This window comes from Cornus florida, unplaced genomic scaffold, assembly GCF_030987335.1.
Source record: "Cornus florida cultivar Cherokee Brave unplaced genomic scaffold, ASM3098733v1 CherokeeBrave_3.0.0_Hap2_Chr11, whole genome shotgun sequence".
In the NCBI taxonomy this organism is placed as follows: Eukaryota; Viridiplantae; Streptophyta; class Magnoliopsida; order Cornales; family Cornaceae; genus Cornus; species Cornus florida.
Window position 1 is genome coordinate 66,253,254 of NW_026775581.1, and position 25,037 is coordinate 66,278,290.

Sequence of the window (25,037 nt, forward strand, 5' to 3'; positions counted from 1 at the left end):
TGTGTTAGATCTTCATAGGTCCATCACCACAGGTCTCCAGTGGTAATCATAAGTTTTTGTACCTCAATGTGCTGGATCTTCATAACTATACCATCGCGCTTCAATGTGCCTCAATCTACATCATGGGTGAAAATCCATCTATTGATTCGTTGGTGCGCTTCCACACACTCTCATGCGTCTAATATATTGTCACATCAGCAATCCACGTTAGACAACAATCTACGTCAGCCAACAATTAGATATATTCACCAAATCTCTTCTACCAAACCATTTTTATGATCTTGTCTCCAAATTTAAGTTGGCTTCATATAACCCACCCTGAGTTTGAGCTGGGTTGTTATTGTAATTTGTATCATAGTCATATTATACACATGTTACATGGAATTGAACTCTTGAAATTAGACAAAATTTTGGTTCAATTTAATGAGTTGTTTTTTTTCAATTTAACGGATTTCAATTCTAAACATACAGCAGAACACAGTCTAAGAGTTATAGAAAATAAAAATCTCCATTTTAATTCTCTCTCTCTCTTTCTCACACACACACACACACACACACACATATATATATATATATATATATATATTTTCATGTTGTCCAAGTCTCTTTTGTTTACTCTCTTTGTAAAAAAGAATCAGGATCTCTAAGAATGTGCAAAAAAAAATAATAATATAAATTTGTTTTGTTTTATATAATTTTATTATTATTATATGCACAATTTTTTTTTTCGGTAAATATTATATGCACAATTTTTCTACCTTACTTAAAATTAAAACTTGTGGAAGACAACTGTAAGAATATATTAAAGAAAAATACTACTCCCTCCCTTTCAATTTAAGTGTCGTTTATGGGGAATGGTAATTTTTAAGGGGACGACATGTATTGTTAAGTTTGCATGTTAAGTTTGCATGCATTTTTAAGGAGAAAATTACTAGTTTGACTTTTTAAATTTTGAATATTTAAGTTTGAAATTTTAAACTCAAATAACATATATAAAGATGTGAAATATATTATTTAAAAAATAAAAATAAATTATTATTTTAAAACATATATATATATATATATATATATATATAGATATATCATTTGAGACGAAATAAGCATGATAGTTTCTTCCCTTATAATCACTTACAATTTCATTTCGTAATTTATACATATGAATGACACTTACTTTGAGACGAAATGATTATCATAAATCAATTATTAAGTTCTGAAACTTATTACTCCATATTATTTTTTACACTACAGCTACGAGTTGCTTATATATATATATATATATATATATATATATATATCATTTGAAATGAAATGAGCAGGATAGTTTCTTCCTTTATAATCACTTACAATTTCATTTCGTAATTTATATATATGAATAACACTTACTTTGGGACGAAATGAATATCATGAATCAATTATTAAGTTCTGAAACTTATTACTCCGTATTATTTTTTACACTACAGCTACGAGTTGCCTTGCCCTCCCAAATTGAAATCCTTCCTGTGTGACGTTTGACATGATAAATGGCTGTTTACTTGTCATACCACGTGGAGCCCACAAACGACTCTTTACTTTTTTTCTTTTTCTTTTTTTCAATTGTGTGGTTGAAGAAAATCAGAAAATCTTTGTAAGCTTCAACATTTTCTTCCCCAAAGATATACCACTATATATAATCAACAATGCAACGTAAGATACATAGAATTTGGTGCACGGCTATGTGGATCAACGGTTGCGATCCGTGGTTGTCTTTTGACCTGGGCATCTAAGAGTCATACATTGGACTGGACTAACAGAGGCTAATTTGTCTTGCAAACTTTTTATGACTTTGTATTGTCATCCAAAAAAAAAAAAAAAAAAAAAAACTTCAATTTGTCTAGACTTCCACTATAAATACAGGGCAAATTTCTCTCTACGTTCACAGTGTTCCAATCTACACTGAAGAGGCAACTCATTACAATTATATCTCCAACACTGTAAGTCTCTCTCTCTCCCACGGAATTTTTATTTTATTTTATTATTATTTTTTTTAAGAAAAGTTAAGCAAAGAAAAAAAGGTAAAGATTATGTATATACTGTATATATTAACAGTAGAAAATTTACAGCCCCAAGAGAGGAATTGCCCAAATAGGGGGCCAACCCATGATACAATGACCAAGCCCATTAAACCAAGGTTTAATACAAAAGAAATTCAGATGTATATTTTAATATTATCGGAAAAAAACACCGTACCAAAAACTTGAGAAAGTTCCTAGGTCTGAGCATTATTCTCTATATTTTCTTTCTTTTCATATCTATTTCTAACCCGATATCTTGTAAGTTTGGACTCAAATTTTAGTATGTATTTGATCCAGTAAATAATGGCGTTAGTGTTTGTATTGTTTAGAGAAAAAATTGAAGATCGAAATAGAGACTGAGAGAGAGAGAGAGAGAGAGAGAGAGAGAGAGTACTGGGGATTGACTTGCAAAGCGAGAAATTTGTTTCTGGACGGCTTCTTTGGTCATGACCAGCACTAGAAATGGTCATTTTCATTAAAAATTGTCCATTGCTTTCATTAAAGACATTCTACAATGTCAACTTCAATCTAACAATTATTTGAGGACCATGCACCTCCAGCTAATTTTATCAATTATTGTTTGATGCATGTAAGATAGAAACTGCGCGCATGTGTTCGGTTACATTATATATAGTACACAAATAACAATAATTCATACATACATACCTATATACGTATATGTATGTATGTATATATATATATGTATATATATATATGGGACAAGTATAGAAAATATTCCTAATGTATAGTAATACTTTTACTCCCTATTTGAAAAAATGTGCAAAAAACACCCATGATCTTTTCACAATATGCAAAAATACCCCATCTGACATAAATTAGTGTTGTAATAAAAGTTTTGTCATTTTATTCTTTTGAAAATGCCCAAGGGGATATATGTACTATTAATCTCATATTATAGGGGTGTTATGTGCACATTATCTTATATATTTTTTTATAAAAAAAAATTTTCTCTATATATATCTAAAAAAAGAAAAAACTTTGAGAATTTGTATAACAAGGATTTGAATTTTTTGAAATTTCAGTTTACTATTTTATATTATTTTTTTTTCTTTATTTTTTATTTTTGTACCAACACTGTTAATAAAAAAAAATAGAAATAAATCCCAATATCAATGTGTACTGGTTTTCGGAGTTTGAAACAGATTTGTTTTCTTTAGTTTGTATTTTATTTTTGTTTTTTATTTTCTATTGTCATCTTTACTTTTCTTTTATAGTTTTATTTTTATTTTTATTTTATATTTTTATCTTTACTTATCCATTGTCAAATTTGCCGGTAACCTCCAATAATGACATTTTCAATCATTTTACAAAATTATTTATTTTTATATATTTTATAAAATGGTTCAGTAACGGTCATTTAGTCAACTTAAGGTTTAAATTTGTCAAAGGAACCTATTTGTATCAAATTAAAATTTTAAGGGTATTTTTTTGCATGTGAGGGACGTCTTCCAATAGTGTCATTTTTTGTCATTTTACAAAATTATTTATTTTTGTATATTTTATAAAATGGTTCAGTAAAGGTAATTTAGTCAACTTAGGGTTTAAATTTGTGAGAGGAATCTATTTGTACCAAATTAAAACTTTAATAGTGTTTTTTGCACGTAAGAGGCGTCTTTTAATAGTGTCCTTTTCGGTCATTTTACAAAATTATTTATTTTTATATATTTTATAAAACGGTTCTGTAAGGATAATTTAGTCAACGTAGGGTTTAAATTTGTCAGATGGACCTATTTGCACCATATTAAAACTTTAGGGGTATTTTTTATACGTGATGGGTGTGAAATACTATAAATATATTTTAGGAGTGTTTTATGCACTTGACCCTCTCCCCCCTCTCTCTCTTTCTATATATATATATATACACACACACACACTGTATAATAACTTTGGTTGACAATTGAAATTTCAAATATTTATTCCAATTGAATAGTTTATGGAAACAAGAAACTTAGATTTTAGGATTTTGTTTGGAATGATATGCAAGCTTAATCCAGAAATAAAAAAATTAATTTCAAATAATTTAATTTCAAATCTATTAAGGCATCTAGTGTTATGTTATTGCAGTTGGTAGATTTTACATCTTAGATTTGATTTTGGTATTGGAGTGAATTGTTCAAAATCTTTATGAATTAGATGGACTTATATGTATTTTATTCATTTAATTTACAAAATCTATAGTAATTCAGGAATTTAGCAAGATCTTCCATGCAACGGGCATTTGATTTTCCATGGAATCAAAATTAGTTCATACTTCTTACTTGTAATTAACAGACTATTCTCAAAATGCTCCACACATGTTTGATTTATTGTTTCTAAATATCCTCCTCGATTCATACCTAACATTTCACTTGTTTATATGTGCCAATTAGTGGCACCAACTGTAAGTAACTTTATTCATAAAGCAATGGATATAACAACAACTGCCTAACCCAAGGGGTTGGATCAAGTGTTAAGTCACCTTGGTCAGATATATGAAGTATCAAATGTAAGGTCCGACTTTTTTAAATATAAATAATTTTTAGGAGTGACATCTATGGATGAAAACCTAGTTCCCAAACAAAGGAACGTTGTATTCAAAATAATGTCTAAGAAAGTTTTTCTATTTCTCATATTGTAGAAGCAAGTGATATAGAGAGATGTGGGTAAAAAGCAATCATTCCATTGAGACAAGTGAACACTCGAATCTACAATTGATGATGGAGTTCCCATTCCTCTCCTTCCCACTTCTTTTCACATTCTTTCTCTTTCTGTTCATGGTATTCAAAACCAAGTTCAGTTCATCTCCAAAACTGCCTCCTGGACCATGGAAGCTACCTCTAATAGGGAACATTCACCAATTTGTTGGACCTCTACCCCATCACCGCCTAAGAGATTTGGCCATGAAACACGGACCTCTGATGCACCTACAACTTGGACAACTTTCAATCGTAGTCATTTCTTCAGCAGAAATTGCAAAAGAGGTGATGAAAACACATGATATCATCTTTGCTAGCAGGCCTTTTAATCTTGCTGGAAGTATCATATCCGAGAAAGACATTGCCCTTGCACCTTATGGGGAATACTGGAGACAACTTCGAAAAATTTGCATACTGGAGCTTTTAAGTTTCAAACGTGTCCAATCATTCCGACCCATCAGGGAAGAAGAGACTCTGAATTTAATCAAATCTATTAAAACGCATACAGGATCTCTCATCAATCTCAGTGAAAAGCTTTTCTCGTTGACATACAGTGTCACTGCAAAGGCAGCCATTGGTAAGAAATTCCATGGGCAAAAGGAATTCATATCGCTTATAAGGCAAGCCACAGTTGTAGCAGGAGGTTTAAAGTTCACTGATCTCTTTCCTTCAATTAAAGTGCTTCCTTTGATAAATGGGATGAAGCATAGACTTGAGAAGCTTCATCAAAACCTTGATAGGGCATTTACCAACATCATCGATGACCATAAAGTTAGCAAGGTGGCAACACAAACGGGTGATGGCGAAGCTGTTCATGAAGACCTAGTTGATGTTCTTCTAAAACTTCAGGAGAAGGATAACCTTGAGATCCCATTAACTACGTCAATCATCAACTCAGTTCTTTTGGTTAGTACATTTACTTTCTGCTTCTACCAAAATCAATGAATTACTTTTTACCTCAGTCGACCTAAAGTCCAAAACCCTTTTTACACAATAAAATTCATTTTCAAACATGTTCAATATATATATGTGTGTGTGTGTGTGCGCGCGCGCGTGTTATGCTAGTCCAAGTGCCTAATGCCCAAAATTGCATCTTTTCAGGCCAAGCTCTGAGATAGTATAATAGGACTCGATCAATATATAAGTCATGATATTGGTCTATATATATTCTCTATTCTTTCTACTCAATTTTAAAGCTCTTTCAGGACATGTTTGGTGGCGGGATTGAGACATCATCTACAACTTTAATCTGGGCAATGTCAGAAATGCTAAAAAACCCAAGAGTTATGGAAAAGGCACAAGATGAGGTGAGACGTGTTTCATGTAAAAAAGGAAATATTCTTACCGAAGATGACATCGATGAATTGAGTTACTTAAAGTTAGTTATCAAAGAAACTCTCAGAGTACACCCTCCTATCCCTTTATTAATTCCAAGAGAGAGCAGAGAGAGATGTGAAATCAACGGATATGAATTACCTACGAAAACTCAAGTCATTGTCAATGTATGGGCAATTGGTAGGGATCCTGAAAATTGGAGTGATCCAGAGAGATTTCATCCAGAGAGATTCCTTGACACTTCAATTGATTACAAAGGGACTCATTTCCAATTTACACCATTTGGTGCTGGAAGGAGAATATGTCCTGGCATATCGTTCGCGGTAACTAATATTGAGCTTGCACTTGCTAATTTATTGTATCATTTTGACTGGAAACTTCCTGACGGAGAGAAGCAAGAAGATATAGACATGACTGAGGCCTTTGGTGGTACAGTTAGCAAGAAAAGAGATCTGTGTGTGACTCCTATTGCTTATCATCTTTCAGCTGGTGAATAAGATATTAAGACAGGAAAACATTATTGAATTTTCAGTTTCAATGCGAGCTTGTAAGGTTAATTAAGTTTACGTATATTAATAATGTAATGTATGTTAGAATATGTATAACCATATTGTAAAAAGGTAAAATAAGAACATATGTTATGTGGGCTTCCATAGAAAATTGAATAAAGAGTACACTTCACTTATTGGTGTTTTACAGCAAAGTTTTAAAGTGTTTTGATCTCAATAGCATAGCTCTTTAATTAAATTCAATAGACATCTAAAATAGTTTAAACATCAAGAGAGAGAGAGAAAGAAAGAAAAAAAAAAAAATGTATCCATCATACAAAATCTATAAGATCTTCTTATTGATCATTGAATTTAAATGGATTTGCAGATTTGTTAATGTAGATTAATTGAAAATAATCTTATCCTATTCTTAATACAGAGAGTTATGACTTTTGTCAACTGATTGCTGAGTAGTTTATGGGCTATTTTATTTTAGTTTTAGTAAGAAAAATTATTATTATTTTATTGCACTTACAGTCTAAATATATATATATATATATATATACCAATAAGGGAAGCGCACAATAACTTAAAACAAGTCAAGCATTAAAATAGATAAGACGGTGTATAACTGACCAAATATATATATATATAACAGAAATATATAAGGCGGTATATAACCGACCAAGATATATGACAAGATAAATAACTGAATATTAAACTGATATTAGAATCAGAAAGTAATTACAAAAGATTACTGAAAATAACTTACAAATTAATGTAATTGATAGAAGTCTGAAGAATACAGCATATTAGTGATGTATTACACTCAGAAGGGAAAACAAGAACTGAATATTACAAATGAAACTGAATTTTTGAAAGCTGAATTCTCTCTCAAAGTCTGTAAGAGAAGCCTGAATGAAGCCTGCTGAATAATGGAACTGACCACTGAATTTATAAGCGAGGCTCGAGACATCTGAGGCGCAATTTTCGGCTTTCAAAGAGTAACTTTTGACTTTTGAGGCATCTATGACTGTTCATGAATAGTAAGTTACTGTTCTTGTCGTTTGTGCCGACGGTTATTGTAGATGAATAGTTCTTTGTCGGGAGTACTGTTGAAATAGTGATTCTGCCGACAGTTACGGTAGAGATAGTGACCTTCACCTGTTACTGTAGCAATGTTGATTTTTTCTGAAAATCCCTAGTAAGGATCAACATAGGGATTTTGACTATCTTGGAATACTGAGTCATCATATAAATGAACTGGGTGACTAGACTCAGCTTCAGAAGATGCATCATCAGCTTTTTCCTCTTCTTGGGATAGCTCTTGAAGGTGATCAGTTAAGGAAGCAGCCATTTTCTTGAGCTCTTCAATCTCCGATTTGGGAGTTTTCTTGGATTTGGAAGTAGTTGCAGAAGAGGTCTGTTTGTGTTGAGTTACTTGTTGTGGTTGTGAAACCGCTGTGACTGGTGGTGGTAACTGCGGGGGAAATTCTCCCTCAATGTAACCAATGATTCTGTCAATTTGGAATGCATCCCACCATTTAACATAGTGACAACGGATAACTAATGTGCCTTGGATATCATATTGCCATTTGAAAATCCATGGGACTTTGTATTTGCAGGAGAACGGGAGGAGAATAGGGAACTGAGAGTTGTGTTTCTTAACTTTGTAAACAGTGTGGAAATATTTGATTTGGTTGGCAAGAGTTAGAGGCAAGATTTCTGGAATGGAGCCATACTGAGACCACCATTTCATAAACCAGGTAGGAATTAGAGCTTTGTAATTGAATTGGTTATCAAAATTGAGAAACCAAGAATGTGTGAATGACTCATTTTGGTGAAGCAGCATGATAAACCAGGCATTCATGTAATCATGGTAATTAAACACATAATCATTTTCAAGTAATGGTTTGCATAGAGCAGGATGACTACCCCATTCTTCTAAGGACATGATTTTTTGTATATAGAGAGAATGGTAAAGAACCTTTGTCTTATCAGTTTTGTCAAAGATTTTGTTAATACGGATGGATTTGGTGGAATACAGAATATTTTTGTAATATTGAAGTGACTTGAAGAGATGACTGGAGCAATAGTGAAGATTAGGAGGAAAATAGGACTGGGCCAATTCAATTGGGTTCTGTATGTGACTAAGAGAGGGCTCTATGTAGAATATGGGATGAACTGGTTTTTCAATGTAGTTACTGGGTGCTTTGGGAGTGGGACTTGGTGCAAATGATTGGAGAAAGCTTTTAGTAGTAACTTCGAAGGGATCAGGTGCAGGGTCAACTAGAGCAGACTTGAAGGTTGGTAACTGAGAAGTAAGTGGTTGGAATCTATTGGTGACTGCTAGAGCAGAAGATTGTGCCTGGGATTGTGATCTGGTGATTGGGGTTTTGCCGGAGAAAATATCAAAAGGTTTAACTCGGTGGGGCCTCTGGGGAGGCTGTCTGTCTGCCATCGGCTTTCTGCAAGAATTCTCTTGTAAGAAAATCTGGAATAGAATTGTTACTTCCTTTGATATATTCTATATCAAAATCGAATATACTTAATATAGCTTGCCACCGGACAAAAATTTGTTTAGAAGCAATAATTTCAACATCTTTTTCTAAAACATATTTTGCACTTTGACAATTAACTCTGACTAAAAACTTTTGATTTAAAATATCATCTTGAAATTTACTAATACATAAAACAATAGATAAAATTTCCTTTTTAATAGTACTATAGTTACTTTATGCTTTTGTCCAAACACCAAAATGGAAGCGAACTAATTGTTCAGGTGCATTTAGACTGATTCGTTGTTTGAGGATGCCACCATAACCAATGTCAGAGGCATCAGTTTCAATTATTTTGAATGAATCAGTAGTAGGAATGCCAAGACAAGGCAGTGACTTAACATAGCGCTTAATAGTTTTGACTATATCAGTATGGACAGAGGTCCATGGAGGGGGTTTATTCTGAAGTCGATCAAATAGGGGCTTACATTGCTGGCGAAGATCTTTGTAAAAATCAGCAATGTAATTTAGAGACCCTAAGAATCGCTGTAACTGAGACTTCTCTAAAATTTGATCTGGGAATTTATCAGCAAATTGAAGAGACCTATCAATGGGACGAATTTGGCCTTGATAGATATGGTAACTAAGAAACCTGATATTGGTTTGGAATAATTTGATTTTTGTAGCAGAAACAACTAGACCATTCTTTTGAATTGTTGCTAGAAACGATTTCAAATGTTTCTAGTGTTCATCAATTGACTTAGAGTAAATAAGAACATCATCAATATAAACAATGGAAAAGTGACTATAAGGATTGAAAATATCATTCATGATATTTTGAAATTCACTAGGAGCATTTTTTTAATCCAAAGGGCATTACTTTCCATTTATAATGACCAAAGGGAGTAGTGAAGGCAGTTTTGTATCTATCTTTTTTTCGGAGACGAATCTGCCAAAATCCTGACTTCATATCAAATTTGGAGAAAATTACTGCTTGACTGAGGCGGCTAATAAGATCTTTTTTATTGGGAATAGGATACCTAATTCATTCTAAGACCTTATTTAGAGGTTTGTAATTAATAACTAGGCGAGGAACACCTCTTTCTAGTTTAGAATTTTTCTGAACATAGAAAGCTGAGCACGACCAGGGTGACTTACTCTTTTTAATAATCTGTTTATGTAGAAGATCATTAATTTCTTTTTTACAGAATTCCATGACTTCAGGGCTCATTTGGATAGGCCTTGCTTTAGTGGGAATGTGCCTTCTCTTAAACCCTTTAACGTAAGGTAACTTCACAGAATGTCTTTTTCTATGCCAAAAAGTAGTGGGTAGATCAGAACAAACTTTATTTTTGATTTGTTGTTCAAAATCTTGAATTTTTTTTTAAAGAACTGGATCAGTTAACTGAATATCAATTCTTTTGTAATTGACTTTTTCTTTTAAAAAACCCAACTGTTGAGTTTTACTTTGAAGTAGATTTATTGATTTGGACACAGAGGAATCTATTACTGATTTTAATTCTTTCCTGGAAGGAGGACTCAGGAACTTAAACTGAACTTTGTGTCCAAAGGGTTGAGTGATTAATCCTTCATTATCAGTGGTGAATGGATAAAGGAGGTAGATGAATGGAACACATAATATTAGCTTATCAGTCATATTTTTGACCAAGACAAATGATGTCTTAAAACATACATTGTTTTGGCAAATATGAGCTTTAGAAAGCTTGTATTTTATGTCCATTTTACTACCATTAGCTGAGCTTAGCCTTTCAGAGGTTTTCTCATAGTATTTAGTTGGTATGAGACCTTTCTGAATGCAATTAAGATCAGCTCCTGTATCAACCAAAGCAACGACTTCAAGTTTGAAATCTTTGTTGATGATAAGGGTAACTTTAGTATACCATTTCTGGAATGAAATGTGATTTAAAGTCTGGAGTTTATTAGAGGATTCAGAACCAAAGGGGTTTGAATGTTTTGATTCTGCTGAATGAGTAGAAGTTTCCTCATCAGAGGATTCAGAAGATTCTTTTCCGATAAAAAAAAAATGCAAGATTTTGCTTTAATTCCTGAATATCATTTTTTGTAACTTGGTGATCTGTCTTGCGATTTTTAATCTCAGTTTTTATTATTTTAATTTCTGTTTGCAGATCTTGGATAGTGACTTCTTTAGGTTTGTTATTAAATCTTTCTAAAGTTTTATATAGACTAAAATTGGGCTTACTAATTATTGGGGCTTCAGGTTCTGAGTTACCTAATAATACCTTAAGTTTTTTAAGATATAAGGTTTTTAACTCAGGGTCATCTACCTTACTGATTAGATCAATGAGTAGATGTTCTTGTTCATCATTTTTTGTAAGAACGTTAAGCGACTTACTAGGATTGCAGCAATTATCTTTACATCCTAAGGTAATATTGGGAGAACTAGGAAAAGCATCAGATGACTGGGAAGAGGAACCAACTTCTGGATCACTACTGCTATCATCAGTGTCTTTTAACTGGAGAATTTGGTAAATGGATTCTTTAATTTCACTAGGGATTTGTAACTGATTGATCTTGGTCTTGGCATAACAGTCTTTTGCAAAGTGACCTTGACGACCACATTTGTGGCATTTATCATTTGTGGCAGGGGTATTCTTTTTCTTAAAATCATTTTTCCTAAATTTCTTTTTAGGTTTAGGCTTTTGAGAATAATATTCATTTTTTGGAAAAACTGGTTTCTTATTTTTGTAATTCCTACGATAACTTTTGTAACTTTTCTTTTGTGACTTGGGGTGTTGTCGAGAGGGAGCTATGGGTGGAAGACCATATTGTTCACAAAAGGTTCCCATTTCATATTTAGCTCGTTTTCTATCATCATGTAACTGGTTACTAATTCTCATGTCAATACATATTCTTAATCCTTCCTTTTGGATTAAGCTGATGATATTGCCATATGTGAGGTTATCATAATCAATGTTACCTGTGGCTTTACTAAGAGTATCTCGAATCTTATGGGCAAAGAGATTAGGTAATCCATTAATGAATTTTTCTTTCCAGAATGGTTTGTTACTATCATCTCTCATCATGACTCTGGATAAGAATATATCTTTATACCATCTAAAATCACTCATGGTTGGACAAGAGAGATTGGTAAGCTGGTCATGTATTCTAGAGGTGATGTTACTGGGAGTACCTATAAAATGATCAACTATGGTATAAATAAGAGTATTGACTCCATCAGGAATAACATGATCTATGGCTTCATAAAAAAATGGGAAGACCATCATTGTTTTTTTGAATAGCTTTTTTGATTTGTGTTCGAGAATCTTCAGTTAGATATTTCTCCCACCAAGATTTTAACATCCCTGAAAATCCTGAAGCCAGTAGATCAACTATTTCGGGTTGACTAAGATTATGTGTGGTAACATAATTATTAGTCACCATGGAAATATGACTGAGTTTATTTAGAATTTCCTATTCTGATAGACCATCTATATTCCATTCATAGAGTTTATCAGAGGATACAGAAAATTGATTTTGGATATTTCTTTCTTCATATTGAAGATCAGGAGGTGTCGGCTTAGGACACCAATTTTTGGTAAGACTAGTTGGGTTGACACGTTTATTGACTAATTGATTAATCTCTAGATTAGAAAAAGCATGTTCAATTTGTTGAATGTCAGAGGGGTAACTAGAGGTCGAAGAAAGACTATCAGAATCATCAGTATTGTTGATGACAGTGAGTGTTTTATCTTCTTTAATGGCTTTGCCTTTTTCCATGGTTTTGAGAAGAGTCTTAATCTGGAGGATGACAGAAGGATCAGGAAGGGCTTTCGGTAGGCCTTTTCGTTGTGTAGGCATAGAAATAATTGGTGACTCCAGTGGGGTGGAAGTGACAGGAGGAATAGAAGATGGAGTGAGGGAAAGCTCGATCTTATTAAGTTAAGTCCCAATAGTATGCAAATATTGATTGGTAAAATTGCTTTGTTCAATTATTTTTCGTGTGTCATTATCAGTGACTGTGGTGGTGACCTTTAAAGGAGAGGCAGGGATTTCTATTCCCATGTGATCTAGAATTACTGAATCTAGAGGAGGATAGGAGGAAGAAGTTGCTGATTTATCTGATTTTTTCCACTTGACTTTAGTGAGGACATTGACTTGATTATAACAGTTTTCTAGATAATCAAAAAATTTGATTTCTAGTTGATGCTCTGTCATAAATTTTTGCCAATGACGGAGGATTCTTTGTTGTTCCTTCTCAGTATGATTTTTTTGGAAAGTCTTTCTTTTTGCTTTGTTTTGCTGAGAGGAATATTCAACATGTAACTTGGAGAGATCATATTTAAAATGTTTACGAATAGTGTTTAACGAAGGGTCGATTGGGTTTATGTTACCAATGAAATCTGAAGGGGAAGGGGAATTAGGTGCAGACTGAGACTTGATGGTAACTGGAGGAGTGCGCTCATAGCAAGGATGACTAATTTGTTCTTCAATGTGAATGCCTTTTAACTTAAGATCTTTGAACTGAGGATTAAGTCATGAATTTTTTCTTTCAAGAGGACGGACTGAGTTACTATCTTTGTCATGATCTAGTCTGGAGGATGTAGAAGAACGAGAATGGGTCAGAAGACGTTGTTCATCAAAACTTATCCTAACAGTTCCGTCTATATATTCCTGGACTCTATCAAGACTGCAGATATCATTTTGTATTTTTAATGGATGATTTTCGTTCTCAAGAAACCATTCATTTGGTAAAGAAATATCTTTCCAAGCAATAGTTTTCTTGAGTTGAATATTAGCATCAATCGAATTACTCTCAATTAATAGAGTATGACCTTTAGCATCCTTTTTTATGGCTTTAATGTTGAGATTTGTTCCTCTTGTCTTATAATAAATTTGATAAATAAGACCTAGAGGTTGTGAACCAGGGAGCATTTTACTAGAAGTTTGAATATTAAGGGTTAATGCTTTTAATAAGTGAGGATCAGTTAAACTGAGGGTTAGATTAGGGTAGCAATTAAAATAAACTGGACCATTACATAGACTGGTTTTGACTATTCCTAGGAGACTATCATCATATTCTAGGAATCTAGCATCACGAAGAGCTAAGAGTACTGAGGCATTGAGACAAGTACCACCGAATAGATTAATGGCCACTTAGACCAATCCTATGTGAATGAAATTAGATCCACGATCTTTATGTTTCTTAATTGCTTTGCTGGTTAGTAATTGGCATTTTTCATGTTCTCTAGACAAGGAGTAGATTTGTTCTACTGTTTTGACTGTGTAGTCACTAAGGAAAGTAGACTTGAAGAAACTAGTTTTGTAGATTTCTCTGGTTGGAATACGAGGAATACTCCAATCACTGAAATCTAAACTAATATCTTCAACTTAGTATTCTTCTTCATTAACTATGTTTGGAATAAAAGGTAGACTAGTTCTGGATCTAGAACTCATTGAAGAGGAAGACCTGAATAACCTATTCATAGTTACTTATCCCGAACTATCTTTGGTTGGTTGACTGGATAAAACAAACTATCTTCATGATTCTCTCAAAGTGGTATCTAAATCTTATTCACGCGCTCATCCGCTCATGCCGTCCCGCTCAGGCCTCTCTTGGGTCTTACTGTTTGGCTCGGGTCTTATTGTTTGGATCTGGACTTATAGAAAAGAGTAAGAATACAACGATATGAGAATCAATAAACAGGATCAATATAACCGATCAATCAAACAGAGTTAGTAAGGGAGAGGACACAGAATAGATTACTCAAATATTCACCAATTAAATGGCTCTAATACCAATAGGGGAAGCGCACAATAACTTAAAACAAGTTAAGCATTAAAATAGATAAGGCGGTGTATAACCGACCAAGTATATATATATATAACAGAAATATATAAGGCGGTATATAACCGACCAAGATATATGACAAGATAAATAACTGAATATTAAACTAATATTAAAATCAAAAAGTGATTACAAAAGATTACTGAAAATAACTTACAAATTAATGTAACTGATAGAAGTCTGAAGAATATAGCATATTGGTGATGTATTACACTCAGAAGGGGAAAACAAGAACTGAATATTACAAATGGAACTGAATTTTTGAAAGCTGAATTCTCTCTCAAAGTCTGTAAGAGAAGCCTGAATGAAGCCTGCTGAACAATGGGACTGACCACTGAATTTATAAGCGAGGCTCGAGACATCTGAGGCGCAATTTTCGGCTTTCAAAAAGTAACTTTTGACTTTTGAGGCATCTGTGACTGTTCATGAATAGTAAGTTACTGTTCTTGTCGTTTGTGCCGACGGTTACTGTAGATGAATAGTTCTTTGTAGGGAGCACTGTTGAAATTGTGATTCTTCCGACAATTACTGTAGAGATAGTGACCTTGAGCTATTACTGTAGCAATGTTGATTTTTTCTGAAAATCCCTAGTAAGGATCATCATAGGGATTTTTACTATCTTGGAATACTGAGTCATCATATAAATGAACTGGGTGACTAGACTCAGCTTTAGAAGATGCATCATCAGCTTCTTCCTCTTTTTGGGATAGCTCTTGAAGGCGATCAGTTAAGGAAGCAGCCATTTTCTTGAGCTCTTCAATCTCCGATTTGGGAGTTTTCTTGGATTTGGAGGTAGTTGTAGAAGAGGTCTGTTTGTGTTGAGTTACTTGTTGTGGTTGTGAAACCGTTGTGACTGGTGTTGGTAACTGCGGGGGAAATTCTCCCTCAATGTAACCAATGATTCTGTCAATTTGGAATGCGTCCCACCATTTAACATAGTGACGACGGATAACTAGTGTGCCTTGGATATCATATTGCCATTTGAAAATCCATGGGACTTTGTATTTGTAGGAGAACATCAGGAGAATAGGGAACTAAGAGTTGTGTTTCTTAACTTTGTAAACAGTGTGGAAATATTTGATTTGGTTGGCAAGAGTGAGAGGCAAGATTTCTAGAATGGAGCCATACTGAGACCACCATTTCATAAACCAGGTAGGAATTGGAGCTTTGTAATTGCATTGGTTATCAAAATTGAGAAACCAAGAATGTGTGAATGACTCATTTTGGTGAAGCAGGATGATAAACCAGGCATTCATGTAATCATGGTAATTAAACACATAATCATTATTAGGTAATGGTTTGCATAGAGCAGGATGACTACCCCATTCTTCTAAGGACATGATTTTTTGTATATAGAGAGAATGGTAAAGAACCTTTGTCATATCAGTTTTGTCAAAGATTTTGTTAATACGGATGGATTTGGTGGAATACAGAATACTTTTGTAATATTGAAGTGACTTGAAAGGGTGACTAGTGAAGATGAAATTAATATGGATGGATTTGGAAATATATATATATATAATTAAATAGTTGTTCTATCATAATAAATATTCTATCAAATGTTCACAACCGATATAAAGAAATTACATGTTGTCTCTCCAAAGATGCACTTACATCTTAAATTCTTTTAGTGTTAAATTTAAAATTATAATAACTGAATTCTTTTATGAAAGAATTTCAAATAAATAAAATTTCTATACTATAAGGACTAGCCTTCCACGAGCTGTCAACATTCTAGTGTTTGGAAGAGTCAGATATACACACTCTTATCTTTACATGCATCACATTCTTTTCCATTTTGAATCTGTGACCTTCAAATTACAATGGAATAACTTTACCAAGTGGAATCCGAACACAAAGTCCTGCAAAGCTTTTGTGTTCTAGCTAATTCTAGTCCATAGGTGTGCTTATCATTAATAGTTTAAGATGTCTCGGTGTTCCCGAACTAGCTTAACTAGATTTTGAAGAGTTGCGTTTGGCACAAATTCTCTTGTTGAATTTTCTGACCTTGTGTTCAAAGATATAAAACGAATAATCTCTCTTTATCCTTCCCCCGGTGAACCATCTAAGGCCTGTGTAATTCTTCTTTATTTGACAAAAAGGTGAAAAATAGAGGTAAAGTGAGCCGCAAATATATTTCTTTCAAAGAAACATCTAAAAAACAAAATTTTAGTAATATATATTTGTATTATTTTTCTTCCAAAGATTTCTCTATTTCTTTCAAAGAAACATCTAAAGAAAAACAAAATTTTAGTAACATATGCTGGTATTATTTTTCTTTCAAAGATTTCTATTTTTATTTTGATAATTACCTTTTACTGCTACAGTAGGTGGTAATGGTAAAATTAAAAAAAAAAAAAAAAAAAAGGTGTAAGAGTAGTTTTGTGTTAAAAGGAAATAAGTAGGTTTGAAAAATGACGTCCATGCAAAAAGTGTGGATTGATTTTTTAACCCTACGAAGAGCAAGATATTAGGACTATATATATATATTATATTTAGTAGTATTATAGTATACAATCGTATGACCCACAAATTAGAAGATTGAATGATACAGTGACTTGGTTGGACGGTTGTGACTGCGCGACTATTCTAAGACAGTGCAAGTGAGGGGCGTGAATCCCCTGAAGTTATCTCCCATGCGGTCCTTTGCTGTGTATAATTTACTTAGCCAATATTTTGACATGTAGTTATTTCTTTAAAAGGCCCCTAAGCTGCGTCGTTTTAGGCAGGAAAGTTCATTACTTAACCATAGTTAAACTCAACTGTATAATACAAATACCCAAGTTGAAGTATATACGCATTAAAATTCAAAACGTAGAATCTAAAAAAATCTCCCTCTTTCTGAAATCATCTATAATTCAAAATTATCAGACATAGGCTTTAACTTTTCTCTCACATGCGATTTGGGTTTTGAAGAGAACCAAATATTTGATTTAGGTTTTTCATATTCAACACTATTTTTCTCACTCACGATTTGGGTTTTGTACACAGGAGGAATTCGATAACCAAGATTTAATTTAGGGTTTTCATCTTTTACTATTGCACTCTCGCACACGATTCCACGCGAATCCCTTAATTATTAATTTATTATTAAAATATATAAAATTCATAAATATGAAATACCAATAATGCCCTCATATTTTTATTTTATTTTTTTATTCTTCAGTCTTCCTTCACCCTCTTCATTCTCTCTTTACCTCTTCTCCTTCACCCACGTCTCACTACCACCACCTCACCATAACCGCCAGCAACACCAATTATTGCACCGTTGTGATACCATGTCTTGAATCAAGTCATTGGGCGTGAGGGTAGTATCCAGAAGGTCTTTTTGGGTTTGAGGACATGTTAGCTTCCCCTCTGTTGCAAACCTTTCTTCAATGGATTTTCTATTATAAGTCTGCACAACCAAAACAAAGAGTTGACAAAAACAGAATAATCATAAAAATAACAAAGGTATTAAACAACCATCAACAACAAGCATGGCCAATAGCTCAAGTGCATTAACTCATTAAGATTCTACTGCTCTGCTCCTTTCTCACATTTTTGTTTGTCAGTGTTGTATGATGATAAAGGCCAAAATAATTGAGTCTAAGTGCTCATAATCTAATAAAATTCATGTGATTTGAGGTCTCATAACTAACTTAATTAACCATTTTTGGATCATTCAAAATAATGAGCGAACAAAAATAGAATAATCATAAAAACAACAAAGAATTGGGTTATACCAAACATATAAAATACTGTTTTTGTTTATATGGTGCAGTGGTGTTGCCGGCGGTTATGGTGGGGTGGTGGTGGTGAGACGTGGGTGAAGGACAAGAGGTAGAGAGAGAATGAAGAGGGCGAAGGAAGACTGAAGAACAAAAAAATAAAATAAAAATTTAAGGGCATTATTGGTATTTTACATTCATGAATTTTATATATTTTTTTATAATAAATTAAAAACTAAGGGAAAATTAGTATTTGTATCACTTTGCCGGTCGAAAAGTTGTCTCCGATGGCCTTAAAGGGGGCATTTTGCTTGCTTTTAATAATTGAGGGGGGCAACTTGCTCTGAAAAATAGTTCAGGGGGGCTTTATACAACAATTGTTTAGTTTAGGGGGGCTCTTTTGCCTATTAAGTATTACTGATAAATGTATTGGTAGATCTTGATAAATTTGATTATGTACGAATTACTAGTTATGTAATGTATTTAATTAATATATACATAATTCATGATTAAACCTTGCCCATTATGTAAAAAATAAAAAAAATAATTTTCAAATTTTATGTAGATGAAAAATATTTTGCAGGAAATTTTGAAATATTTAAACTTTATTCAAAAATCAAATTTTTTTTTTTTGTCTAGGGCATTAAATTATAGTAGTTAGTAACAAAATAATTTTGTTGGCAAATCTAACTGAATGAGATTTCTCACGAATCTATCCCATTTTTTCTAGGTTAACCAAAAAAGGTTAATTATATGAGTTTCAAGCTAAGTCTTTTTGCACTCGAGGGCCAATCTCCATTCGACTCGAGAAAATCTTTGCATGCCTCAATTACCTTTTGGGAGGCCTATGGCCTGTAAAAACTGTTTACCTTAGACTGTCCCTTGGTCCATAGGTCCTGCCACAAAGTTAAAATTCTCAATCTTGTAAGGTGGTATCTCAGTATATCTCTAAGCTGTGCAAAAAAGGGACTTATAGGGTAGGTCACCCACATCTTCCTTTTTCTGCTTCTTCAGGATAAACCCAAGGGGTTGTGGGTGTTTTTCTACCAATGGGCCCTCCTTTCACCATCCCACAGCATTTTGCAACAAACTAGTCTATTGTCACAAAAAAAAACTTAGACATTAGGCAACGAACTTACAAGTTTGTTGCAAACATTAGGCGACAAAAACTTAAAAATTTGCAACAAAGTATTTTGCCGCTAAAAATGAAATCATTTGCAACAAATATTTGTCCCTAAAGTATAACATTTTGCAACAAACCATATTTTTGTTGCTAAATACAATTTCACAGGGTCCCGGATTTTTCAAGAACATTTTGTAACAAATCATTTAGTGTCGCCTAAAATAATGCATTTTGCAACAAACTTTTATTTTGTTGCAGCAAATCACATAGTAGATTATTTGTTGTAGCAACACACTTTTTGTCCCTAATAGCACTATTTGTTGTAGCAACACACCTCATTTTACCTCAATTGATACTTTAATTTTTGACATTCTATTGGCATATAGCATACAACTTAGGCCAAGGACCCAATGAAAAAAGAAAATATTAATCATAGTAATTTAAAGGTTTACATAGTCAAATTTGTTTCAACATTTAAATACATGAAAATATGGGGCTTGTGAAAAACATGACAAATTTATTTGAAGTCTACTTGGAGCAAGTGTTTCCACTAAATTTATTTATTTTCATTCAGTATACATAAAATTTTGTAACTAGAAAGTTGTCAACAATTTTATTCTTTACTTTTCTTCAATTAAAAATTATTATTATTTTTTCACTCACTATGCATATAATTTTTTAAATTATAAAGTACTACACCATATTTATTGTCTTCATAATCATTAATATATCTTAGTTATGTTGTACATGTTGTATTTAACACACAATAAGACTAGATACATTCCTTGTATTGCACTCACCTATCTTCTTCCTTATATAAGCCTTACCTTTCACCTTCCTAACCTATAGAAAAGACCTTATATATTATTCAATTTAATATTCAATTCACATTGCTTCTAACACGATATTAGAGGCATAACCTATATAAAAGACCTTATATACTATTCAATTTAACATACAATTCCCATTACTTCTAACATGATATCAGAGCATGTCAATCATTGATAATAGTCTTCTCTGTCTATTGTCGTTGCCTTCACGTGCTTCTATGTGCCTCAACGTATCCAATCTAACAGATTTGCCGGCATGCTTCCATATGCCTTAGGGCCCGTTTACTAACGCTTTCACTTTCTTACTTTTACTTCCTTCAAAAATAAAATTATAATTTTACTTTTTTGAGATGAAATAGAAAGTAAAATGATATTTAATAAGAAAATTTTATTTTTACTATTTTGAAAGTGAAAAATACAAAGCAAATTTAATAATTTTGATTTTAATTTTACTTTCCTATTATATTTCTTTCTAAACAGCGGCTGAAATCTTAGCCGTGCCTTTGCAACCCTCGCGAAGAAGACGGCGCTGAACTAGCACGACGAGATGGATTGAAACGGCGATGACTTCTAACGAAATTGTGCTCGGCGACGGCGAGCACCACACATCCAACCACCACCATATCCAACCCCACCACCAAAAATTAACTTCAGCGAACCCATTTCACCCACAACCTTCACATCTTCACCCATTTTCTTTACTCTGGTTGATTCAGTGGGACTAGAGACCGTGAAACTGCTACCTCTGCATCAACTTTCGCACCCATTTCATCAAAGAGTTCCTTAAATCAAAACACTTTTGCCTAAACTTGAGTTTTTTCAGTTTATTGGGGTTTCAAGATCTGACCTCGCAAAACTTATTTGTGCAGCCCCAAACCTCTTGGCAATAAGCTTAGAGAATTAGATTGTACCCAAGTATAATTTCCTCAAGAGTGTGCTTCAATTAAGACTAAATCCAAGGAAATATGTGAACAAATGGAAGATAAAGAGAAATTGCTACTGGAGAGGAAAAACAAACAAAAGGAAAAAAAGAAAGGCCGCCTTAGCTTTTAAGATTGGCGCTTGCTCTTGTCCTGATTTGGATTGTTTTTAGCTTTTTTTCTTTGATTACCTCTTCTTCTTGGGTTATGACAAGTGGTTGAATACCAGTGAGCTTCACGAATTCGTTGGGAAAGGACGTGAAAAAACAGCTTGTCGCCGATGATGAAGAGTCAACTTCGCCTTCTTCGATTCATTTTTATGTGACTGGTTCAAGTTGATTTGGGTATATTATTGATGGGTATGAGAGAGGAGAGAGAAGGTTGTGGCAGTGGCTATGGAGGGGAGGAGGTGGGTGGAGGTGATGGTAGCGACGGTAGGCCGGTGGCCATGGTGGGGGAAGGCAGCGTGGAGGATTGGTGATAATAATTTTTGAGTTTTTATTATTTATTTATTTATTTATTTTTAATAAATAATGCTATAGTAGAGAAAGTATTTATTGTAAATAGTATAGAAAATAGAGAAAGTAACAAATCTTCACTTTCTCTTTCCTTCATTAAATTTGAAAGTACTTTCTAAAAGGTGAAAAGTAAAATTATATTACTAAACATAATTTTCACTTTTACTTCACAATTTTAGGAATTGACAGTAAAAATCAGAAAGTAAAAACGTAACTAAACAGGCCCTTAGTATGTTAGATCTTCATAGCTCCATCACCATAGGTCTCCAGTGGTAATCATGAGTTTTTGTACCTCAATGTGCTGGATCTTCATAGCTATACCATCGCGCTTCAATGTGCCTCAATCTACATCATGGGTGAAAATCCATCTATTGATTCGTTGGTGCGCTTCCACACACTCTCATCGTGCTTCAATGTGTCACATCAGCAATCCACGTTAGGCTGGCTTACCGTCACATCAACAATCTACGTCAACCAACAATTTGATATATTCACCAAATCTCTTCTACCAAACCATTTTTTATGATCTTGTCTCCAAATTTAAGTTGGTTTCATATAACCCACCTTGAGTTTGAGCTAGGTTGTCATTGTAGTTTGTATCATAGTCATATTATGCACATGTTACATGAAATTGAAGTCTTAAAATTAGAATTGGAGTTGGAGCCTTGAAATTAGACAAAATTTTGGTTTAATTTTATGAGTTGTTTTTTTTTTTTCCTTTCAATTTCACGGATTTCAATTCTAAACATACAGCCGAACACAGTCTAAGAGTTATAGAAAATAAAAATCTCCATTTTAATTCTCTTTCTCTCTGTCTCTCTCTCTCTCTCTCACACACACACACACACATATTTTCATGTTGTCCAAGTCTCTTTTGTTTACTCTCTTTGTAAAAAAGAATCAGGACCTGTAGGAATGTGCCAAAAAAATATAAAAAAAATTAATAATATAAATTTGTTTTGTTTTATATAATTTTATTATTATTATATGCACAATTTTTTTTTCCGGTAAATATTATAAGCACAATTTTTCTACTTTACTTAAAATTAAAACTTGTGGAAGACAACTGTAAGAATATATTAAAGAAAAATACTATTCCCTCCCTTCTAATTTAAGTGCCGTTTATGCAGAGTAGTAATTTTTAAGGAGACATGTGAGACATGCATTGTTAAGTTTGCATGTATTTTTAGGGAGAAAATTACTAGCTTGCCTTTCTAAGTTTTGAATATTCAAATTTGAAAATTTAAATTCAAATAATATATATAAAGATGTGAAATATATCGTTTGAAAAAGAAAAATAAATTATTATTTTAATATATAAATATACTAAAAGTTGGATAGAGAGAGACGGAGAAAAGTTGGATAGAGAGAGAGTCAAATTTGAACACGCCATGCACCAAATTCTATGTATCTTACGTCATGCACCAAATTCTATGTATCTTACGTCGCATTGTTGAATATATATAGTGATATATCTTTGGGGAAGAAAATGTCGAAGCTTACAAAGATTTTCTGACTTTCTTCAAACCACACAATTGACAAAAAAAAAAAACAAACAAAAAAGAAAGAGTCGTTTGTGGGCTCCACGTGGTATGACAATTAAACAGCCATTAATCATGTGAAACGTCACACAGGAAGGATTTCAATTTGGGAGGGCAAGGCAACTCGTTGCTGTAGTGTGATAAAATAATAATAAGTTTGAGAACTTAATAATTGATTAATGATACTCATTTCTCAAACTTATTATTATTTTATCACACTACAGCAACGAGTTAATCAATTAATCAATTATTAATCAATTATATATTGTGAGAAGAAATGAGTATCATTAATCAATTATTAAGTTCTCAAACTTATTATTATTTTATCACACTACAGCAACGAGTTGCCTTGCCCTCCCAAATTGAAATCCTTCCTGTGTGACGTTTCACATGATTAATGGCTGTTTAATTGTCATACCACGTGGAGCCCACAAACGACTCTTTCTTTTTTGTTTGTTTTTTTTTTTGTCAATTGTGTGGTTTGAAGAAAGTCAGAAAATCTTTGTAAGCTTCGACATTTTCTTCCCCAAAGATATACCACTATATATATTCAACAATGCGACGTAAGATACATAGAATTTGGTGCATGACGTAAGATACATAGAATTTGGTGCATGGCGTGTTCAAATTTGACTCTCTCTCTATCCAACTTTTCTCCGTCTCTCTCTACCCAAGCCGTTCTCCGTCTCTCTCTACCCAAGCCGTCCCTCACCTTTCTTTCTCTGCTTCCTCCCTACTCTTCTCCCATAGGAGTGGGGAGGTTCCAATCCCTGCTACATACTGATTAATAATATTAGCGTGTTATACATAGTCTGTTTAGTGGGTGATTTCATATTGTTTTTTTGTTGTTTTTCCTCGCTAACGTCAAGGTTTCACTGTAAGCAGTGTTTCTCACGGGTTCTTGTGAGTTTTTGTTCCCGATCTTCTGATCTGTGTCGTTTTCGACGGTAGATGATTGCTAGGTTGCAAGAGTTGAGTTTGTTTGTCTGCTCTTTTTTGGAGTTTTTTGGTGTTTTGCACTAGAAGTGGATCTGATGCATTTGCGTCATTTGCCGACGTTCGTCATTTTTGCTTACGCTGGTGTGTTTGGTTTTCTCACCGGTGGTTTTTGTTGGTAGGTTTTTTCTTTTATTGTGGTGATTTTCCTTATCTCGCTGGCACTTTTTCTTTGACTTGTCAAGACTTTTGATCTTGACTATAAGAGGTGTTAGTTAATTTATAATGGATTTTTTTTTTTATGTGTTTGATTTTGTTGTAGATGCCGTGTGGCGTATGACATGTTTTTTTGCCAGGATTAAAAAAAAAAAAAAAAAAATTTGGCGCATGACTATGTGGATCAACAGTTGCGATCCGTGGTTGTCTTTTGTTGACCTGGGCATGTAAGAGTCATACATTGGACTGGACTAACAGAGACTAATTTGTCTTGCAAACTTTTTGTGACTTTGTATTGTCATCCAACCGGAAAAAAGCACTACAATTTGTCTAAACTTTCACTATAAA

At 33.3% G+C, this 25,037-nt stretch overlaps 1 protein-coding gene across 1 annotated transcript; it reads left to right on the forward strand.

Moving 5' to 3' along the window:
* Positions 1-1,802: 1,802 nt before the first annotated feature.
* LOC132286063 (cytochrome P450 71D9-like) lies at positions 1,803-6,767 on the forward strand. The gene is made up of 3 exons (XM_059788316.1): positions 1,803-1,970; positions 4,690-5,653; positions 5,953-6,767. Exons 2-3 carry the CDS (start codon positions 4,709-4,711, stop codon positions 6,577-6,579), a joined length of 1,572 nt encoding a protein of 523 aa, XP_059644299.1. The 5' UTR covers positions 1,803-1,970; positions 4,690-4,708; the 3' UTR covers positions 6,580-6,767.
* Positions 6,768-25,037: the final 18,270 nt, after the last annotated feature.

Bases quoted from the DNA above. Each gene is read 5' to 3' on its own strand.
- LOC132286063 (XM_059788316.1), top strand. From the start codon at position 4,709: ATGTGGGTAAAAAGCAATCATTCCATTGAGACAAGTGAACACTCGAAT. The intron at 5,654-5,952 runs GTTAGTACATTT...AAGCTCTTTCAG, and splicing joins TCATCAACTCAGTTCTTTTG to GACATGTTTGGTGGCGGGAT.